Source organism: Notolepis coatsorum, assembly GCF_963971535.1.
Source record: "Notolepis coatsorum genome assembly, chromosome: 7".
Lineage (NCBI taxonomy): Eukaryota > Metazoa > Chordata > Actinopteri > Aulopiformes > Paralepididae > Notolepis > Notolepis coatsorum.
The window spans coordinates 122701080-122721609 of NC_140171.1; the positions used below are offsets into that span (position 1 = coordinate 122701080).

General features: G+C 41.7%; 1 protein-coding gene across 1 annotated transcript; it reads left to right on the plus strand.

Annotated features, from left to right (window-relative positions):
• The first annotated feature begins 367 nt into the window (after positions 1 to 367).
• On the plus strand, positions 368 to 20239 carry LOC311231917 (ras-related protein Rab-40C-like). The gene is made up of 6 exons (XM_084318548.1): positions 368 to 954; positions 1374 to 1434; positions 1524 to 1584; positions 1690 to 1767; positions 11906 to 12128; positions 17858 to 20239. Exons 1-6 carry the CDS (start codon positions 801 to 803, stop codon positions 18145 to 18147), a joined length of 867 nt encoding a protein of 288 aa, XP_084174674.1. The 5' UTR covers positions 368 to 800; the 3' UTR covers positions 18148 to 20239.
• Positions 20240 to 20530: the final 291 nt, after the last annotated feature.

Genomic DNA, 20530 nt, shown 5'->3' on the forward strand with positions numbered 1-20530 from the left:
GAGGGGGTTGGGTTAGGATGTCATTAATGACTTAATGTCATTATGAATTGACCCATTCTGCAATCTTAACAACGTTTTCAATCAATCAATCAACCACAAGGTATTTTTTTCCACATAACGTTATTTTAGAGACAGTCTCTGGTATATGTAACATGTATATAAAGAATGTATTAATTTCTAGGAACCTCGTGGTTAAAAACATTTTTTTTATATCGTAATCTAAAAATCAATATGTAAATTGCTTTGGATAAAAGCGTCAGCTAAATGACTAAATTGTAATTCTCAGATCGCTATTATGAACGGATGTTGCGTAGTTATGACGTCAAAGGCGGAAGTTCCAACACAGTCTATTGGATTAGAGACCTTCTCGTCAACAATCTAGTTACATTTGACCAGCTAGCCAACAGTAGCTACCAAAACCAGCATTTTCCCTCAATGTCTTTTTATCGCAAAGTCCCCAACTGAAATCAAGGATTTGTATCTAATATTAGTGTGTAGCCCAGCCCTTATCGGTGGTAGAATCAGAATGCATTCTTGTCTTTATTATTGTTACCTGGCTGAATAGCTAGCTAATGTTGTTTTGACTGTAATACCACCGTTTATAACACGTACTTGACTTTGTTTAGTACGGCGATTACCATGCTAGATGGCTAGTTGCTTGCTGTAGATTTAGATTGAGTGAGTGTCAGCTAAATTACAAACGAGGAGCATGTTAGCTGACTAACTACGGAGGTTAGCCACTGCATGGTGTTGTACACAGTCCACGATTGACGAGCTCAAAGCTCTGTACATTGGAGCCAATGCGTGGGATGATGGGAACACAGGGCAGCCCTGTCAAGAGTTACGATTATCTTCTCAAATTCCTTCTGGTGGGAGACAGTGACGTTGGGAAAGGTGAAATCCTGGACAGTTTGCAAGACGGATCAGCGGAGTCTCCCTACGCCTATAGCAGCGGTGAGTGAAGTGCATGGACATTGATTGAAAACTTTATTTAAAAGATTGCAGAATGGGTACAATACAGTACGGCTCAATACACACAATTGTTAAGAGGATGCAGACCAGAGAAACACGTTTGTCTTGTTTACATCAGGGTCCCCCATTTTCAATTCATCATGACATTTATGACATACAGATATACAGTACTGTTACATCCAGACATTTATGACATACAAATATACAGTACTATTTAAGAGACAGAGATCCTAAAAGAAAATATATACATTCGAGGGGGAAGAAAGAAATTATGTTGGGGGGGGGGTTGGACATTTACCGGGGCCAGTTTGCAGCCTCCCGTGGGTGCTCTTTGAGAGCGGTTTTGAACTGAATGTGATTAACGTGGATTGATCCTAATTGTGTGGATTCTCCCTTCTCAGGAATCGACTACAAGACCACCACGATATTGTTGGACGGGAGAAGAGTGAAATTAGAGTTGTGGTAAGTATATGATGCAGTCCAGAGTTGGCAAATCATTGCTGATAGTCCTACATCTATTTAGTAATGTATTTGTTTGTGTCTTTGAACAGGGACACCTCGGGGCAGGGAAGATTCTGCACCATTTTTAGGTCATACTCTCGTGGGGCACAGGTTAGGACTTGTTGACTGATCCCCCTCCCATCATTGTGAATCTAAGTGAAGCTTGTATGTTTCAGTTCCTGAATTTATCATAACTTTTTGTCTCTTGTCTCAAAGGGTATCTTGCTGGTATATGACATCACTAATGTGTGGTCGTTTGATGGCATTGACCGCTGGATCCGGGAGATCGATGAGGTAAACCAAACAACCCATTACTGCTTTGATGTTTGGAGGAGGGAGCCCCCCCCCCCACTTCCTATGTTCTTCCTGCCTTGAGAAAAGGACCATGTCCACTTCCTGTTCGTACATTCCAAAGGTTACAATTTTTTTCGCCATATTTAAGGCCGTTCCAAAGCCGTAGCAAACACAAAGAGGAAGCCTGGCGTTTCCTTGCTTGTCGTCCAGCGTAGGACACGTACGTGTATCCTCATGCAGGAGTCAAAAAATATATATATACATATATCTTTGACGTAGGCTGGTGTATACAGCTCCTCCCACAAATAGCACTTCAAAATGGCACGTGAGGATGTTCTATTCCTTCTAAACACATTTTGTTTCCTCCACCTCTTCTTGCATCTCTTATTTGTTTCCCCTGTGGTGATGTCATCCCTGAGGAATCAAGGATGAGATGCAAACGCAAATAAACCTTTGGAATAGACCCTGGGTGTAACCAACGAGTACTAAGCTCCCTTCGTAATCTGGCCTAAAAGTGGGAGTGGCCATTTAGCTGCTGCCCGTGTGCATTACAATAGGAATTTTAGGTTGTGGTCGGCCGTCTTTAGGCCCCATTAACAACTTGTAGCATGCTGAGCATACCGCCCTCCACTTCTTAGTTGACAAAATAGTCTAGGACTTTGTCTACCTATTCGATTAGTTGATTTGACAAATAGTCTAGGTCAGGACTTTGTCTACGTATTCGATAAGTTGATTTGACAAATAGTCTAGGACTTTGTCTACCTACTTGACTTCTATTTTATACTTACTTTTTTTTTTGATCCACTTTTTCTCCCATTTTCTATATTTTCTCCCATCCCAATTTCGTATCATCCAATTCAACCCTCCCCTGTCACGGACGCTGTTTCTTGCCTCCCACAAGCCGGCTGCAATGTGGACTAAGTCATACATAGCACAAGTCCCCTCCGGTACTTGAGGTAACAGCAGTCGCATCTTTTCACCTGCACAGCTCGATCTCTCAGTGGCGAGGAGTAACGCGTGGGAGGCTCACGCTGCCCCCGACACTTCCTGATTCTACTGCGCAGGCGCACCAACCGACCTGTAGGAGTCGCTGTCCAGTCGCTGTCCACAACGCCCGATCCCCACCCTTCAGTTTCCCTCCCCGTAATACGGCCAATGTGTATTACTGTGGACGACCAGCTAAACTGAAAGCAAATGTGGAGCACTGGGCTCGAACTGACGAGCCCAGCGTCTCCAGCATTTTGTGGCGAGTGTCTTGCCCACTACGCCACGTAGCCGCCCCTATTTTATACTTACTATACTTATTTTATACTTATCTATTTTTATCTAGCACAATCTCTGGAGCAAAACAGAAAGAAGCATTTTATATAAAAGTATTCTGTACTTCTGTATGACAACTAATAAAGAAACTTGAAACCTATTCGATTAGTTGATTTGACAAATAGTCTAGGACTTTGTCTACATATTCGATTAGTTGATTTGACAAATAATCTAGGACTTTGTCTACATATTCGATTAGTTGATTTGACAAATAGCACTGCTAAGGAGAGGAAGGCACTCCAGCGAGTGATTAAGGCCCTTGTTACACACAGTGTTTTTGTGCTCGTTTTTACACATTTTGAATATGTTTGCTGTCCCTATTACATAGAAATGCCGTTTTTGCCGGAAACGTTGTGGCCCTACTGAAAACACTAAATTGTGTTTCCGTTTTGGAATAGCGCCAAAAACTCGCCGACAACATGTCGTGTAATCTGCGCGGAGCCGTTGTTGCTCAACGCCTATGCGCAGTAGATACCATCTGCATGCCCTTTCGGTGACAACAGAGCTGTCCCAAATAGCTGCAGCTACCATGTGTTGTCAAGTTATTGTTATAAGGACCCCAGTCCAAGCTACAACAGTCTGCATTCCCTTAACAATTGTTTGTATTGAGCCGTATTGTATTGTACCCATTATGCAATATGTTAAATAAAGTTTACATCCATTCATTCTGCTAGCATTACCGATTGCATGAGCACTGCAGCTGGCTAACGTGAGCTAGCGTTAGCTAGCTATCAGACCCTGTTAGCTCAAGCTCCTCTTTCAATCTTAACAAGCATTAAACAAAATGGCCCAGTCATCTATTCACCTTTGTTTAATACACACAGCGTTGTCTCTAATGTTATCTAGCTCCCGATATCATCAGTTTGGTGCTGGCTGGTTAACGTGAGCTAGCGTTAGCTTCTAGCCACAATGCTATACTGTTATACTGGCATATTCCATTCACGTTAGCATGTAGCTAACAATGTAGCTAACAACATCGCCGATCCTTTTTGAGACTAAACTATCCGCTCTTGGTGGTCACTTGTGTTGATGTTAGTTTTGTTTCATCAACAAATGAGAGGCAGAACACAGTGAATGTATCCGTTTTGTTTATTGCACTTTTTTTTTTATCCACTTTTTCTCCCATTTTCAATTTTTCTCCCATCCCAATTTTTCATATCGTCCAATTCAACCCTCCCCTGTCTTCGAACGTTGTTTCTTGCCTCCCACAAGCCGATACTCGAGGTAACAGCCGTCGCATCTTTTCACCTGCACGGCTCGATCTTTCAGCGTCGAGGGTCTGGGCTTTGGAGGGGCCCCGCCCCCGTCGCTTCTTGATTCTACTGCGCAGGCGCACCAACCGACCTGTAGGAGTCGCTGTCCACAACGCCCGATCCCCACCCTTCAGTTTCCCTCCCCGTAATACGGCCAATGTGTATTACTGTGGACGACCAGCTAAACTGAAAGCAATGTGGAGAGCGGGGCTCGAACAGGAAGCATCCTGTTCGAGCCCAGTCTCCAGCATTCGTTGCGAGCGCCTTGCCCACTGCGCCACGTAGCCGCCTTGTTTATTGCACTTTTATTACACTTTGCTGAAAAATAAGTGCTGCATTGGGTAAATAGGCATTTAAAGATGGCGGCGCCTTGTTGACATTTTCTTTGCAGGAAGTGTATTGGCACATTCAAGTTCTGATTGGTTGAAAATTGCCTTCATGTTCGCCACCTACTGCCACCTACTGCTTTGGCAGTGTACTACATCACTGTACTCAGGTTGCAAAACGTATGTCTCACTCGGCTAACGTTGCGACCTGGAAAAGCGAAACTCATCTGAAAACGAAACTAAGGTGTAACCGCAGCCTAAAACTGCTCAGTACATCTCTGGAGCAGCCTTCCCCTCACTACAAGACATTTACTCTACCAGGGCCACCAGGAGAGCACACAACATAATTAAGGACAGCACACACCCTCAACACAGACTCTTCAACCTCCTGCTATCAGGCAGGCGATATAGGGGTCTGAAAGCCAGAACTACGAGACTGACCAACAGTTTCTACCCACAGGCCATCAGACTCTTGAATGCCTAGCCCCCCCCCCCCTCCACACACACCTTCTACTATGAACTATGAATCACTAAAGACACTTTTAACTGCTGCTGTGACCCACTGTCACCTCCATTCACATGATCGGAACGTGCAATGTAACTCACTGTGCCTTGTGTATATATTTTTTATCTATTTTACCTTATTTTCTAGCACTCTCTTGTATTTAAATTAGGGATGCACCGAATGGAACCGATACCGAAAATAGGAAACAGTTGGCCGAAAACCGAATGCCGAAAGGCCGAAAATGATTAATATAAAATTAAATATATATATGTTTTTTCTTTTTCTTTTTTTAGCTACCTGATTATGGCAAAAGACGTGATTATGGCTAAACTTAACTTAAATAATATTAATACCGTAATTCCTCTAATAGTAACCCCGGCTTGTATTTGTTTCAACTGTAGCGGATACCAGGCTTGTATTAGGAGGAGGCATGTATAAGAGAGAGGCCTATATTTCTAATTTTCAAACAGATCATAATGAATAAATCAACATTTTGTGTCAGTTTGAACCCAGTAAAATGTACTGGGTTCATTTATTGAAACCAAGTACTGTATGAAATACGGTAGTAAACAGTGCAATTACAGGTGGTCAAAAAAAGTTAAATAAAGTAAAATAGTGCAATCACAATACTGGTATAATAATAATAATAACTTCGTTTTATACAATTCTGAGGTAGGCTTACTCTCTTGGTAAACATTAACACCATACCATTATATGGTATTTACTGCACAGCCAGGCCAGCATATAACAACAATAACAAAATATATTACCTATGGTAAATCCGTTGAGGGAAATACCGTAATTCCTCTAATATACATGAAACCCGGCTTGTATTAGGAGGCCGGCTTATAATTGCTTAGCTCAACAGCGCACCCGGTCATTAATAGAGACCCGTTTTTAATTGAATACCGGTTACTATTAGATAGGGCTGGGCGATATGGCCTAAATATGATATCACGATATTTTCTGACCTTTCGGCGATACACGATACACATCACGATGTTTTTCTTTTTTACCCCAAACAATTCATTATGAGGCTTACCAAGACAGTATTTGATTTTGCAAGCTAACATTAAAGACAAAATAAAATACCCATGCATTTAGCATTTTTATATTATATATTAGATTTAGATTATTAGATTATATATTGCATATATTTAGCAATGAGATATTATATGATTTAGATATGAAATATGATGAATTGAAAATGGGGGACCCTGATGTAAACAAGACTAAAGTCTTTCTCTGGTCTGCATTTCCTTAACAATTGTATGTATTGAGCTGTACTCTACCCATTCTGCAATATGTTAATAAAGTTTTAAATCAATCAATCAATCAATCAATCAATCAATAGCATTTTAATGAAACTACTGTATATATGTATGTCTCTAAATGTTTTGATGAATTGAAAATGGAGGACCCTTATGTAAAAAAGTCGAAAGTCTTTTTCTGGTCTTCATCCTCCTGTACTGTATTGTACCCATTCTGCAACCCTTTAACAAAGTCTTCACTCATTCATTCTGACGGAAACATATAATTTTGATTGACAGTCGAGTCTGCCAATTACGTCACAGCGCTTGCACCCGCCCTGCTGTTCTTAGCACCAATCGGCAAGCTCCTAGTTTTTTACTTCCTGAATGTCCTGTGGCTGAACAACGTCAACAAAGCTACTAACGTTAGCTCCCCGCGGCCGTCGAGTAGGAGACCAGTGCTCAACAGGATGACTAAATGAGGCATAATGATTTTACTACAACGAATGTTATAATAAAAGCCTTTCCATACATCTGTCTGATTGAAAACTTTATTAACAGACCGCGGAATGGGCATATCTCAGCACGGGCTGAGATATGAACGAGTAACGTGTGGACAGATTGACGCGACACAATCCTCTTGGGCAAAACATCACGATATCCACGATACGTTGAAAAAGTGTATCGTTAATGAACTGTACCCGATATTTATATAATATCGTCATATCGCCCAGCCCTACTATTAGAGGAATTACGGTAATCACTATTATGGGCCCATAAAACATTTATTCAGCACTTTTGAATGCATACATTAATTCCAGACTGTTAAGACTAAAAGACTACAACGATTGATGACGACTTCCTGTCCTCGCATTTCCATTTCCGGTTTAACGATACATTTTCAACAACAGATTGCTGCTAATTAAACACTTCATTTAAACGGAGTAACGTTAACGTTATGTCGAGTTCATACGTGTAGTGTAGTATGAACTCGTCATAACGTTAACATTACTCAGTGTCCACTGTTGCTGCCACCGTTGCGTCGCAGATGGATGGTACACTGTTAGCTCCGTAGCTAATCCGCTCCTAGACTACTGATAGCAGTACCGTTAACGTCGGAGCTGATCAATACTCCGGTTTTTTCTAATTTAGTTTAGAACCGGGTTTCGGGGGGCATCCCTACTCCCAAGAGGAGTTAGTTATCACAGGCTGTAGAATGCAGGAAGAGCTGCCAAGCTGCTCACGTTACATGTTGCGCATGCTACCGGTATGTCTGTAGTCGCGTTTAAAAAAAAAAAAAATTTTACTTTATTTTTTTAGCGTTTATCGCTTTTCTGGTCAAGCATGACCGACAGAAACAGGTTGAAAATGGGATGTAGAGCAGGGGAAGACATTCTGAGAAATGACGGCGGGTCCGGGAATCGAACTCGTGTCCCCCAGATCCGTGACGAGCACGGTTTTCCCCGACGGAGAAATAGCGCCGAGATATGCGGTGAGCTACGGGAGCTCCCCTGTAGTCGCGTTTTGATGACATCATCACAACAACACGTTATTTGACTTTCGGTCATATATTTTCAGTGCTAAAACCCTTTCATTTTCGGCCGATAATTTTCGGTAGCCGAATTTTCGGTGCATCCCTAATTTAAATATGTTTAAGTTAAGTACTGTGTGATTTTTTTGTGAAGGGTGGACTAGCAAAGTAAGATTTTCATTGTATGGCAAACTGTCGTTTTAACACTTTGATCGCCATGGGTTAAATTCATAATTTACCATCCCTCGCCAGCTCTATTTGTCTATGGAGAAGTTCCCCTTTGCAGGGCTATAACTTTTTAAATTCTATTGCTACATTGCCATTATTATGGCCCATTCAATGTCCTATATGTATTGTTCAGGGTGTAGCAACGTTAAACTTTTTCATTCACATATTCATACTAAAATATGGTCTAAAGTATAAGTATGTTTTTATCGTTTTCTGCAGCTTTCTTCAGAACGTGATTTATAGCCCTAGATGCATTATATTGATGATGAAATACAGTTTGGTAGCGATCGGCGCGAGATGAAAAATTTCAACTGGACGTACTTCTAGAATGATCTACGTATGATCTGATGATGACCGGATGGGCGGGGGATCGTTTATAATTCCGTGGGCAACGTTAGATGATTCATCCAGAGTGGGTCATATGTTCATCATAGCAGTTTATATTGAACACGTTAGAATATAACGCTGAATCTTACCGTATGTTCCTCGCGCCGTTGGACGATCAGCGTGGAGTAGACCGTTTTCCATTATGGGATGTAGAAATGCCCGATCCATTTCCAGGTTGTATAATAGTATATACGTCCAAATAACGTTGTTTATTGAGTTAGGGCGAGCGATCTCAGTGTTTCGCGGGAGCTATAGAGAGTGGCCGGACCACATTTGCATGAGTACTACTGGTTCAAAGGTTAATATCCGGTTGGCGATCTGCCGATTGGCCACCAGATGGCGCTCTTGAACCGCTAGAGAGTTGAGAGGAGATCACACTTGTGTCTCAGGGCCCCGGAAAGGAAATATGATTTCGATGACAGATTTTTGAAATATTGACATCAAAGACTAGTTAAGGCGTCCTCGGCGGAATGAGCATGGCGGGGAATGACGAGTTCCGGCGTTTTCGGCGGTTAAAGTGTTAACTGTGCATATGACAATTAGGGCTGTCTTAAATACTTCGAAGCTTCGTTCGATGGCACAAGCTTCGAACATTTAAAAAAAAATCGAAGTTTTAAAAAAAAGGAAAAATGTATTTATTTTCAAAAAAAATCAATTTTTTTTTTTTTACTTCGGTGTGTGTGTGTGTGTGTGCATGGGGCCATTGGGTGGGGCCGGGGGACAAATACACTGGAGGAAAGTAACCCAGCTCAGCACTGCCCAAATTATATCATCACTATTGCCTGTTTGAAGGATATCATCCTCAAACACATATACACCACCTACACGCCTATTCTCAGTCCTTGCCCCACAATGGTGGAATGAACTACCCACCCCAGTTAGGACAGCCGAATCCCGTCCAATCTTTCGCCGTCGACTAAAGACGCACTTCTTCAACCATTATCAAATAAAATAAAATAAATCTAACCCTAACTAACCTTACTGTCATGCACTTGTCCTAATAAACTAACCTACACTGTAACACGCAACACTTTGATGAATATTGTTACTCAGCTGATAGAGTTGTATCCTTCCTGATGACCTGTCGTACAGAACTTATAAGTCGCTTTGGATAAAAGCGTCAGCTAAATGACTAAATGTAAATGTGAATGCCTTGTAGAATTCCACACATAAGAAAGAAAGATACTGGGATGAATAAACAAAATAGGAAATAAAATGTAGAAATGCATGCAATACATAAATAAATATGAATCTCCATATATGAAATAGAACATTTAGATAAGGTGCTACTGAGATGTTTTGGTGAGTTCTTTGTTTTTTTGTGGAAGTAGCCCTTCTTAAAAATGCATGAACATTCACTGATAATTGGTCTGTAGTGGAGTCTACAAGGTCTACATTGCCGGACCTTGTAGACTGACATAATTCTGTGCATAGTTTAGTCTACACAGGCCATATTTCAAATAATCAAAATCTTACTTCATTCATCTTAAACATTCTTGATTTGGGGGATTGGTAGTTCCCATGAAATCTGAAGTTGTTCAAACGACAACAGCGATCCACCTTGAATTAAATCACACAGCCGTGTTGGCTGTGTCACAGTCACGAAAGGGGCTACTTAATTCATTAATCCAATCCACTTTATTTATAGAGCACATTTAAAAACAACAGTTTACCAAAGTGCTGTACAAGTCCCACAACATAAGATAAAAAAAAAAATATATATATATATATATATAAAAAAAAATATTATATAAAAAAAAGAAAAAATTAATTAATTTTTTTTTAATTCGAAGCTTCGAATTAAAATCGAAGCTCGGCCCCGAAGCTTCGATTGCCAATAAAAATTCGAAGGTCAGCCCTAATGACAATAAACAATCTTGAATCTACCTATTCGATTAGTTGATTTGACAAATAGTCTAGGACTTTGTCTACTTATTCGATTAGTTGATTTGACAAATAGTCTAGGACGTTGTCTACCTAATCGATCGATTTTATCCATACATCTGTAGAAATTAGTTTGCTACATGCAATCATGCAGAATGACTAACTAATTTTGTAAAAAAAAAAAAAAAAGCACAATAACCGACTGAACCCTTTCACTGCCGTGCTACCAAACGGTTAACCCTTTTCACTGTGACAATTCACAGAAGGTTAACCCTTTCACTGCCACACAACAGCCGGTTAACCCTTTCACTGCCACACGACAGAATGTTAACCGTCGGTTGTGTGATAGTAAAGGGTTAACCTTCTGTCGTGTGGCAGTGAAAGGGTTAAAGTCTTAAGTTGACTAGGAGGACCAAACCAGCCTAATTATTGACTTAAGAAGGGGCAGTCCTACACTCTCTGGAACAGTATCCCTCTAGGCCAGAGGTTTTCAAAGTTCGAGGCTCTCCTCCCCAGGGGGGCACAAGAGAGTTTGAGGCTCTCCTCCCCAGGGGGGCACAAGAGAGTTTGAGGCTCTCCTCCCCAGGGGGGCACAAGAGAGTTTGAGGCTCTCCTCCCCAGGGGGGCACAAGAGAGTTCGAGGCTCTCCTCCCCAGGGGGGCACAAGAGAGTTTGAGGCTCTCCTCCCCAGGGGGGCACAAGAGAGTTTGAGGCTCTCCTCCCCAGGGGGGCACAAGAGAGTTCGAGGCTCTCCTCCCCAGGGGGGCACCAGAGAGTTTCAAGGGAGGGGAGGGTTAACATACATGTTCATGAATGAGACAGAGCACACACTTCATGATCCCATGAGAAATGGGCTATTAACCCTTTCACTGCCACACGACATAAGGTTAACCCTTTACTATCACACAACCAACGGTCGCCGGTTAATTTGTGCTCAAACTCACTGCATGATGCCCGTTTACTTTCACTTTCATTATCAAATTTACTACTAAAAACTCTGTTAGCAAGTGCAGACCTAGCTGTCATCAATAAAGCTAACAGTGAACTTAATTTCATCCATTTTGTGTCTCTTGTTATTCAATTGTTATATTTTATCAGATGCAAAAACAATTATTCATACTAGGCATTGGCTGCCCAGCTCTCTAAATATCGGTATCTGCATCGGCCATTGAAAAACTCATATCAGTCGACCACTCCTGCACACATTTGCTCAATAGATGAGGCTCAACACGATCCTGAATTGTGTGTGTGTGTGGAGGCGTGTTTTCTGAAGGAAGGCTCGCTGTCTCAGACTTTAAAAACCTCTGCTCTGGGCATTTGATAGCCTCATAATAACTAGGGTGTATAAATAAAGGGCAGAGTAAGACAATAAAGTATGACAGACTCTTTTTGGATGACTGATATTTTCACCTAATAATAAAATGCAACGTCTGCCCTCGTTCCAATTCCACCAGCACGCTCCGGGTGTACCCAGGATCCTGGTGGGCAATCGGCTCCACTTGGCCTTCAAGCGGCAGGTGCCAACGGAGCAGGCGAGAGCTTACGCCGAGAAGAACGGCATGACATTCTTCGAGGTCAGTCCGCTGTGCAACTTCAACGTCATCGAGTCGTTCACAGAGCTGTCTCGCATCGTGCTGATGAGGCACGGCATGGAGAGGTTCTGGAGGCCCAGCAGAGGTGAGGAGATATGATTTATTATTCTGGTTTCCCACACCACAGCACCATGCTTTACCCATCATGGGGGTTTAAGCACTACATGAACTTAATGGAAACGGCAGAAATAACACAATCAGTGCTGAAATACATAGTTTGTTTGTTTTGTATATTTATTACACATATAAAAAACAATTGCATATAATACAATATAATCCACAAAGCTTATTTGCCATCTACCCTGGAGTTAGACAAGCAGATGCATACCATTTCCTTCTCTGTGTATGCATTAGGCTTAGGGAACAGCCGTGCCGTTAGCCTAGCTTAGCGTCATTCACTGGAAGTAGGTGTGCCAGTGTAGCCTAGTTCCCAACAGTCACCCCCAATACACCAAAACGTTATGACCTGTGTATTTACCACGTGGAGAAATAATAATATTTTATTTTATTTTTTATAATAATTAGTTCGGCATTTTCGTTTTCTAAGCAGATATATACTCTGACATTTTTTTTGCCGAACCACTGCTGCCTGGCCGCAGTGATTTCATCACCTCAAAAGCCCTGTTTTTTGAAAACTGGGCTTTTGAGGTGATGAAATCACTGCACCCAGGCAGCAGTGGTTCGGCAAAAAATAGTTCCGAGTATATATCTGCTTAGAAAACGAAAATGTCTAATTGATTTTTTTATTCTCCATGTGGTAAATACACAGGTCACAACATGTTTACAGGACTACACTTGCACACCTACTTCCAGTGAATATCAAGGTGTCTTTGTCCTATGAAATTTTATCCAGTCATATAATAATAATTGAGTATGTTTACTACATCATGCACACAAAAACAGATAATATCTTGCTTGAGCAGATCACCACAGTATATGTATAGTGTATTCCATTATAAATTGGAATATTGAGGTGTTTTTGGTCTAGCTGTTGGTATAAATATTGTTTGTCCACCAAATTGTTCAATAAACGACTGAAAATGGCTTAGCAGCGTCTACACATTGACAGTCATTGAAAATGCAAGGATCTATGAATAATGAATATGCAAATTTACATATATGTCAATTCCTACTCAATACTAGGGGTGGGAATCACCAGTTTCATCACGATACGATATTTTCCGATATCACAAAGTCTGCCACGATACGATACGATTCGATTCAGCTGCCTGCGATCGATATGAGACGATATTATATGCCCATTTAACACAATCAGTAACATTTAAATCAACAACAAAAAAAGGCAATGGAAATATCATTTGACATTTTTATTTTTGATCTCTTCCAGACATTTAAATTAAAAACAATCTATTGTTTTTAATACAAATAGACCTCCTGTTCACTGTTTTTGGTTCGTTTTTCTTTTTTTCCTGATATTAATATATCCTATTCACTGTCACAGCGCTGTATTTTGTCTGGAAAAGGCATATTGGGAGTCAGAAGGTGCAGTACCGGCCAGATCCTGTTAGTGGGGCTATCTCGAGAATGCAGTAACCCCCCCTCCTTCCCAGTCCCTAGTGGACCTCTGCTGTTCTCTTAGCTTAGTTAGCTTACGCTAACGCAACGTTAATTTCGGTATTTAACGCGACATGGGCATAAAGGAATGGCGAGGATGGAAAGCATGTTAGATGCATTTGACTCCTTGTGGGGGAAAAAACAACAGGCACTTATTTCGGGTCTCAAAATAGGCGGACTCTGAAGCAATGCTGTCTAACGTCTACACACGCTGAGCTGCGCTGAGCTAATGTTGTTGTTCCGGCCGGGCGGATATGCTCAACAGGGGATTTTCAAAATAAGAGTATCGCAATATGAATTGATCTTTTTACGTTGCATCGATCCTATTTTATAATTGATAATAGATCGATATATCGATCTGGATCAATGTATCGTCCCACCCCTACTCAATACCTACGCTTTTGTGTCAAGTGACGACACCAATATAACTAAGATGTCAGGGAAGTTCAGGGAGAGAAGCTCTCCCTCTCCAGTGTGTTGGATAATCCTGTTTATCAGCCAGTAATCTCTCCCGTGAAGTCTGCGTTGTGTTGTTTATACCTTACTCATCGTACTGGCTGATACCCGATATCTTCCCCCGTTGATGCATTTGGCTCAAAAGAATTAAAGACACACTGGAAACATGATACCTTTCCATAAACAAACAGTTCTGAAAGGTCTTTGACTGCTATTGAATTCATTATCTCTACTGTCTCTTCTGCTATTAGTCCGATGGTAGTTGAGGCTTAGTCGTTAGCCAAAAGCCTTCCCTGTTAGCCGAAGCTAGCCCTCATGGCCTAGGAGGGTGGAGGCCCCTCCCCCACCCTTCAGCTATTGCAGTCTCTCCCTACGTGTCAGTCTCGTCTCCTAGTCTTGAGTCAAACTAGTGTCCCTAGTCTGGGAAGAACTCCCAGCTATAAAGTTATAGTCCTTAGCAACGGCTGACAGCCCATAGCAACCGTGCAATGCATCTACGTCTCCTGTCACCTACGACCCAAATCTCTCAGTCTCTCTCTCTACCCTGCCCCCATCACCTATAAGCGATGACCAGACTGCCACAGCGCTGCTCACTGGTGTCTGTGGCTGATGACCTTGGCTGCTATCACTCACACACCCTGCTGGTCTGTTTATGGAGAGTCTAATGCCTCTTTTCCATTGCATAGTACCTACTCGACTCTACCCTACTCTACTCGCTTTAGGTACCTGGTACTTCGTTCGTTTTCCACTGCAGGTAGTACTCAGTTTGTCTCCGTGTGGGGAGGCGGGGCCGCTGGTGTACAGCATGAGAGCTCCGTGAGCATAGCTATGTCCGTGAGGGGCTTGGAGCAAGCCAGAGTAAACACAGTTTTCAATCAATCAATCGATCAATAACTAGGGATGTCCCGATCACGTGATCGGGATCGGCGCCGATCACGTGCTTTTCAGAGGATCGGGATCGGGATTTTCTTTTTTAATTATTATTATTTTTTTTTTCAACAAACATGACCATGTTCACGTCTTAAACTCATACGGAGGCCTTAGTTTTGGTTTTAAATTACATATAATATATCATTAATGTATTTATTGTCACACAGAGCAGAATAATTGTCCACAACAAACACATTCCCTTTAATTTACACCGTTGCAACAAACACATTCCCTTTAATTTTAGACGCTCACATCACAACAACACGTTGCTCCCGAAACACGGTTATCCACTGACTTGAGCAGCTGCTAGAAGTTTGGAACTAAGCATTTAAAAATAGAAAGTCAAGCCAGTCCAACAGCAATTGCAATGTTTGCAAGGAGGACATTTAGCGTGGAGGAAAAACTCATGAAGCAGCAGCTTGAGGCGGAGTTTTCAGACTAACTTTTCAGATAACGGCAATTATTTGCTGTGTGACTGAGGATTATCGTCTGCGTTTCAGACCAGAATGGAGCTAATCATTACGTAAGTTGAACACTGAATGTATAGGGGGAAGGCTAAGAGAATCATCAAGGACTCCAGCCACCCGAACAACTGCCTCTTTGAACTGCTGCGGTCAGGCAAGCGATACCGGAGTCTTAAGGCGAGCACAGAAAGACTCAGAAGAAGCTTCTATCCCCAGGCCATCAGGCTGCTAAACGAACAATAAACACTATGCAACAACCATCAAATGCACACAGCACACACACCCACACACTCACTTAAACAAACAACACACTGCAGCACCCACTCTCCACACTTTAGATCACACAAACACACTTTATATTTATTGATAAAGGATTTGCACTACAACTCGTACACCTACTGTAAATTGTACCTAAATTGCACCTCATCCCATTTCTGCCTTGCACTATATAGTATTGTATATTAGTACACTGCATAGTATATTGTATATTATATGGTAACTCAGTTACGTCTATTCTGCATCGAACATTGTACATATGTCTATACTGAACACTGTGACCTCATTTTTTTACTTCTAATTCACATGCTATACTATGTTATTTTATTTCATACTTATCTTGTCTTGCACAGTCTCTGGAGCGTAACAGTAAGAAGCATTTTGTATAAAAGTATTCTGTACTTCTGTATGACAACTATTAAAGAAACTTGAAACTTCAACTTGAACTATACTAATGTGCAAACATATATTGAAACTTTTAATATTTCTCATATGAAGCACATATGAATGTAATAACAAGAGCCGCCGCGCTCGCGCCCCGGACTATAGGCAACAGAGGGGCTTGTCTTGCTCCGCCAGTTTCTGACAAAAATGCGTCAAAATTGATTACTAATGTGAAAGATCGGATCGGGAACGATCGGAATCGGTAGATATTTAAAATCACATGATCGGGATCGGATCGGGAGCAAAAAAAGGCGATCGGGACATCCCTGTCAATAACAACATTAACCAGACTCTCGTGTCTATTCTGCTAACGTTAACGTTACCTCTCGTGTCTATTCTATTACCGTTAACGTTACCTCTCGTGTCTATTCTACTAACGTTAGCATTACCTCTCGTGTCTATTCTACTAACGTTAGCATTACCTCTCGTGTCTATTCTACTAACGTTAACGTTACCTCTCGTGTCTATTCTACTAGCGTTAACGTTACCTCTCGTGTCTATTCTACTAACATTAGCATTAGGTAATAACCGGTTTAAAATGGATGATGATGATTATTACCTCACGTTGTGTCTATTCTACTAGCATTAACGTTACTAGTACAAACAATCAATAGCGAGTTATATTGATCTTTGCACGCTATGTACGCTAGCCACAATGCTAACTATTATAATGGTAAAACGCAATCACATTAGCACGTAAGCTAACAAATCAGCGATATTTCTGCGAGACTAAACTCTCCGGTCTTGGTGGTAAATTGTGTTGATGTTGGTTTTGTTTCATCAATAAATGAGGCAGAATACACAGTGAATGTATCCTTTTTTGTTTATTGCACTTGTTCCTGCTGCAAACAAATGAATGCTACGCGAGGATAAAGATGGCGGTGTTTGTGTTTTGTGCAGAGGCTCCAACGTGTGACGCTTCTCTCTTCTGACCAATCGGTGGTCTGCAGTGTTTCACATCACTTTTTTGGTATCACTTCTACCCGCTTGGAACCTCGAGAAAGCAGGTACTAAAGTACCAGGTACCAAACGCAAATTTCGGCAATGGAAAACCGAAAAGGCAGAGTAGAGTAGAGTCGAGTAGGTATCATGCAGTGGAAAAGGGGCATAACACTCTGCCCCTGTCTGCTCCCCAGCCCTGTCGATGTTAATTAGAAATCCTGAGTGTCAGAGTAGATGTCTGCTGTCATTTACAGATATTTACATTATATACACATGAAAAACAAGCTATTCTTTCAAGGGGAACAATGAAAAGAGAGAAGCTCTCCCTCTCCAGGGGAACAATGTGAAAAGAGAGAAGCTTTCTCTCTCCAGGGGAACAATGAAAAGAGAGGCTCTCCCTCTCCAGGGGAACAATGTGAAAATGTTCTGCACAGATAGCAATCTGTAGAGTCAAAAGTAATTCCTCCAAGAGGAGCTAACCATGAAAATCAAACACGTTTCTGAGTGGAGGGGATCTTTTGAATATGGAATACTTGAATGTCCCAAGTAACATTTGAATATGACCCCTTTCAAGAGTACTTTTTATTGTTTGGAATGTTTTCTTGGAATCTATTAACTAAAGCTTTCGTTTAACAGGAGCCATTTATTATATGATCGTTCTCAAAGAATCTCATGTGTGGTGATGTCATGCAGCATGTAACATGCAATATAACCCCCGTCTCCCCAGTCTTCAGCCTCCAGGACCTGTGCTGCCGCTCCATTGTCTCCTGCACGCCGGTCCACCTCATCGACAAGCTGCCCCTCCCCGTGGCCATCAAGTCGCACCTCAAGTCCTTCTCCATGGCCAACGGCATGAACGCCGTCATGATGCACGGACGCTCCTACTCCCTGGCCAACGGCGCGGCTTCGAGCGGCACCAGCAGTAAAGGCAGCAGCCTCAAACGCTCCAAGTCCTTCAGGCCTCCGCAGACCCCCCCGTCATCCTCCTCCTCCAAGGGGAACTGTAAGCTATCATAGTGACTGCTGGGTGGGGGGGGGAGTGGACAACGGGTCGCCTCCGACTGGGCCGGTGTCGGTTTCAGTAGCACTCTCTTGAGGTCGTCAGAGTAACGGCAACGTTCCAACAGCCTGTGGCACAACATCTGTGAACTGACCCTCTCTCAAACCCTGCCCTCTTTTCTTGATCCTCCAATCTATTCTAGGGACTATTGGGAGTGGACTTGGGATGATTGGCGTGGGGTGGTTCTGTCCCCATATAGGCCCACCAGTACTCGCCGTGAAACGGTCAAAACTAAACGGTCACTGGGACCAATCACAGGTGTGAAAGTTGAGGATTATTTCTCACCCATCAACACTACAAATGAAAAGGAGGGACATTTGGTTTGCTTTACGTTTTTAAAGGATTGTGTTTTTTTTAATATAAAGGACTTGTAATTGTAAATATACATGCTAGTTGTTATGGCCTGTTTTCATTGTTTTTTTTGTTTGTTTCTACTGGTTTCGGGACACTGCTGTGGTTGGGATCGTATTTATGTCTCTTCTACCCTTCATTCTTTCAGTATCCTGGGTTGTTTAAAAATTCCTGTGGCAACCTGAAGGGTACGGAGCTATTTATAGATTTGGTTTAAAGCTCGCATTTAGCCTGACAATGGGATGTGACGAACACACAGACTCCAGCCAGGTGGGTTTGTTTTGAGGAGTTCCCTGTAATGTCCTAGATGTGTTTGTTAACCCTAACGCTTGCTATTAATTTCCCTTATATCATGCTGGGTTGTGCTTCTGTAGACCTGCTCATCAATACCTAAGGGGTAACGTTGCTACAACTGGTTTGATGTAAGGCTGAGGCGACGATATGCCATTTGGAAGAATCGATAAATCGGGCCAAAATTATCGATAAATAATATCGATTTTTTTTTATTATAATTTTGCATGTGTAAATAAATACAATTTTAAATACTTTTTTTGTACTTTTTTTTTTTTAACATGCACTCACTAGTTTTTGCGATGCTGTAGTTGGCCCACGACACACACACGAACTGACGTTAAATAATATATTTTTTTCTTTTTTAAGAAAATTATTTAAATTATATATCTTTTTAAAAAGAAATTATACACGCATGCAAAATCAATAAATCAATAAGTGGTCTCAGCCTTAGTTTCATGTGACAAATATGTACTCTGCCATGTCTATTTTTCAAAGACCCCCAGCAGTTATTGCTTTGAAATGGTGACTGTGCACCGAATGCAGATGACGAAAACCATGTCTTTTTTGCACACTATTTTATCCTCAGAAAAGTAAACTTAAAGTGCTGACTATTTTTTGCTGATCCCAGTGGTGGATGAGGAATTGGTGGGATTCGTGTGGTGTGTGTGTGTGTGCATTGTCTTCTATGTGAATCGTGGAATGTTGGGGGCTGTTGGATCTTAACAAAATGCCATAGTCTTACCTTTTGGACCTTGGTAAACTTCCATGTGTTGTTTTAAATAACGCTCTAGACAGATGGAGAAAATTGTTTATTTTGTTCAATGGATTTGTATTATTTTACAGGTTACCTATTTGTTTGTGAAACTATCCCCTTGTGTCCCTTCTTGCAGCCATGTGTGATAACGTAAGGGACACTATTAAGAATGTACTGTACACTGAAAACATTCCCAATGTCATGGTCATGCGAGAGATGGGATACCAGATGAGAAAATAGCTGCATGCTTTCTATGGTCCAACAGTTTATGTGCTGTATTGCAGAAACGAGCACAATGGGCCAACATGACAACACTGAAAGCACCATCCATGTGTTTTTTTTTTTTGGACAATGATTGTAATCACAGCTGTCTTATCTAAAGCGATATGCCTGGCATTGATTGTAAATGTAATGTTTTTTGTCTCCATATAGTTGCCATGGAAAGCAATGTCCCACCTATGAGAATAAAGGGTAAAACGCGGGATTGTTTCATTTTAAGTGTTTTGCTCAATTAAAAATAATCAATCTGACCAAAAACCCTACATTTGGAAATGCTTTTTTATTTATTTATTTTTTTAATTTTTAAAATTTGTTTTATCAATGTCAGTGTGCAAATTGTGGGAATTTGTGTGCTCCCTTTGTCCTGTCCGTCCAGGCTGTCGGTATCATGATGCAGCCAAAGTGTAATAAACCCGGGGGGGTGCTGCATTGATTAGCTGCTCTCGTGTTATTGGCCAGAGGCGCGGAGAACCGGGACACCGCCGCAGCGCCTGAATGCTGTTGCGGTCAAAAGTCATCCAAAGGTTGAGGGGTCACTTTGGATGAAAAGAAGAGGGGAGTCGCTTCTCAGAGCTCCGGAGCGACGCAGGGACAAAGATTATAGACGCAACACTATTGAAAATGTGGCGCTTAGCCTCTTCCCACCTGGCCGTGGCATCTCT

Excerpts from the sequence above, each read along its gene's own strand:
- LOC311231917 (XM_084318548.1), top strand. The coding sequence starts at position 801 with ATGCGTGGGATGATGGGAACACAGGGCAGCCCTGTCAAGAGTTACGAT. Across the intron at positions 1,435-1,523 it reads AGAGTGAAATTAGAGTTGTG|GGACACCTCGGGGCAGGGAA; the intron begins GTAAGTATATGA and ends GTCTTTGAACAG. Across the intron at positions 12,129-17,857 it reads GTTCTGGAGGCCCAGCAGAG|TCTTCAGCCTCCAGGACCTG; the intron begins GTGAGGAGATAT and ends CCGTCTCCCCAG.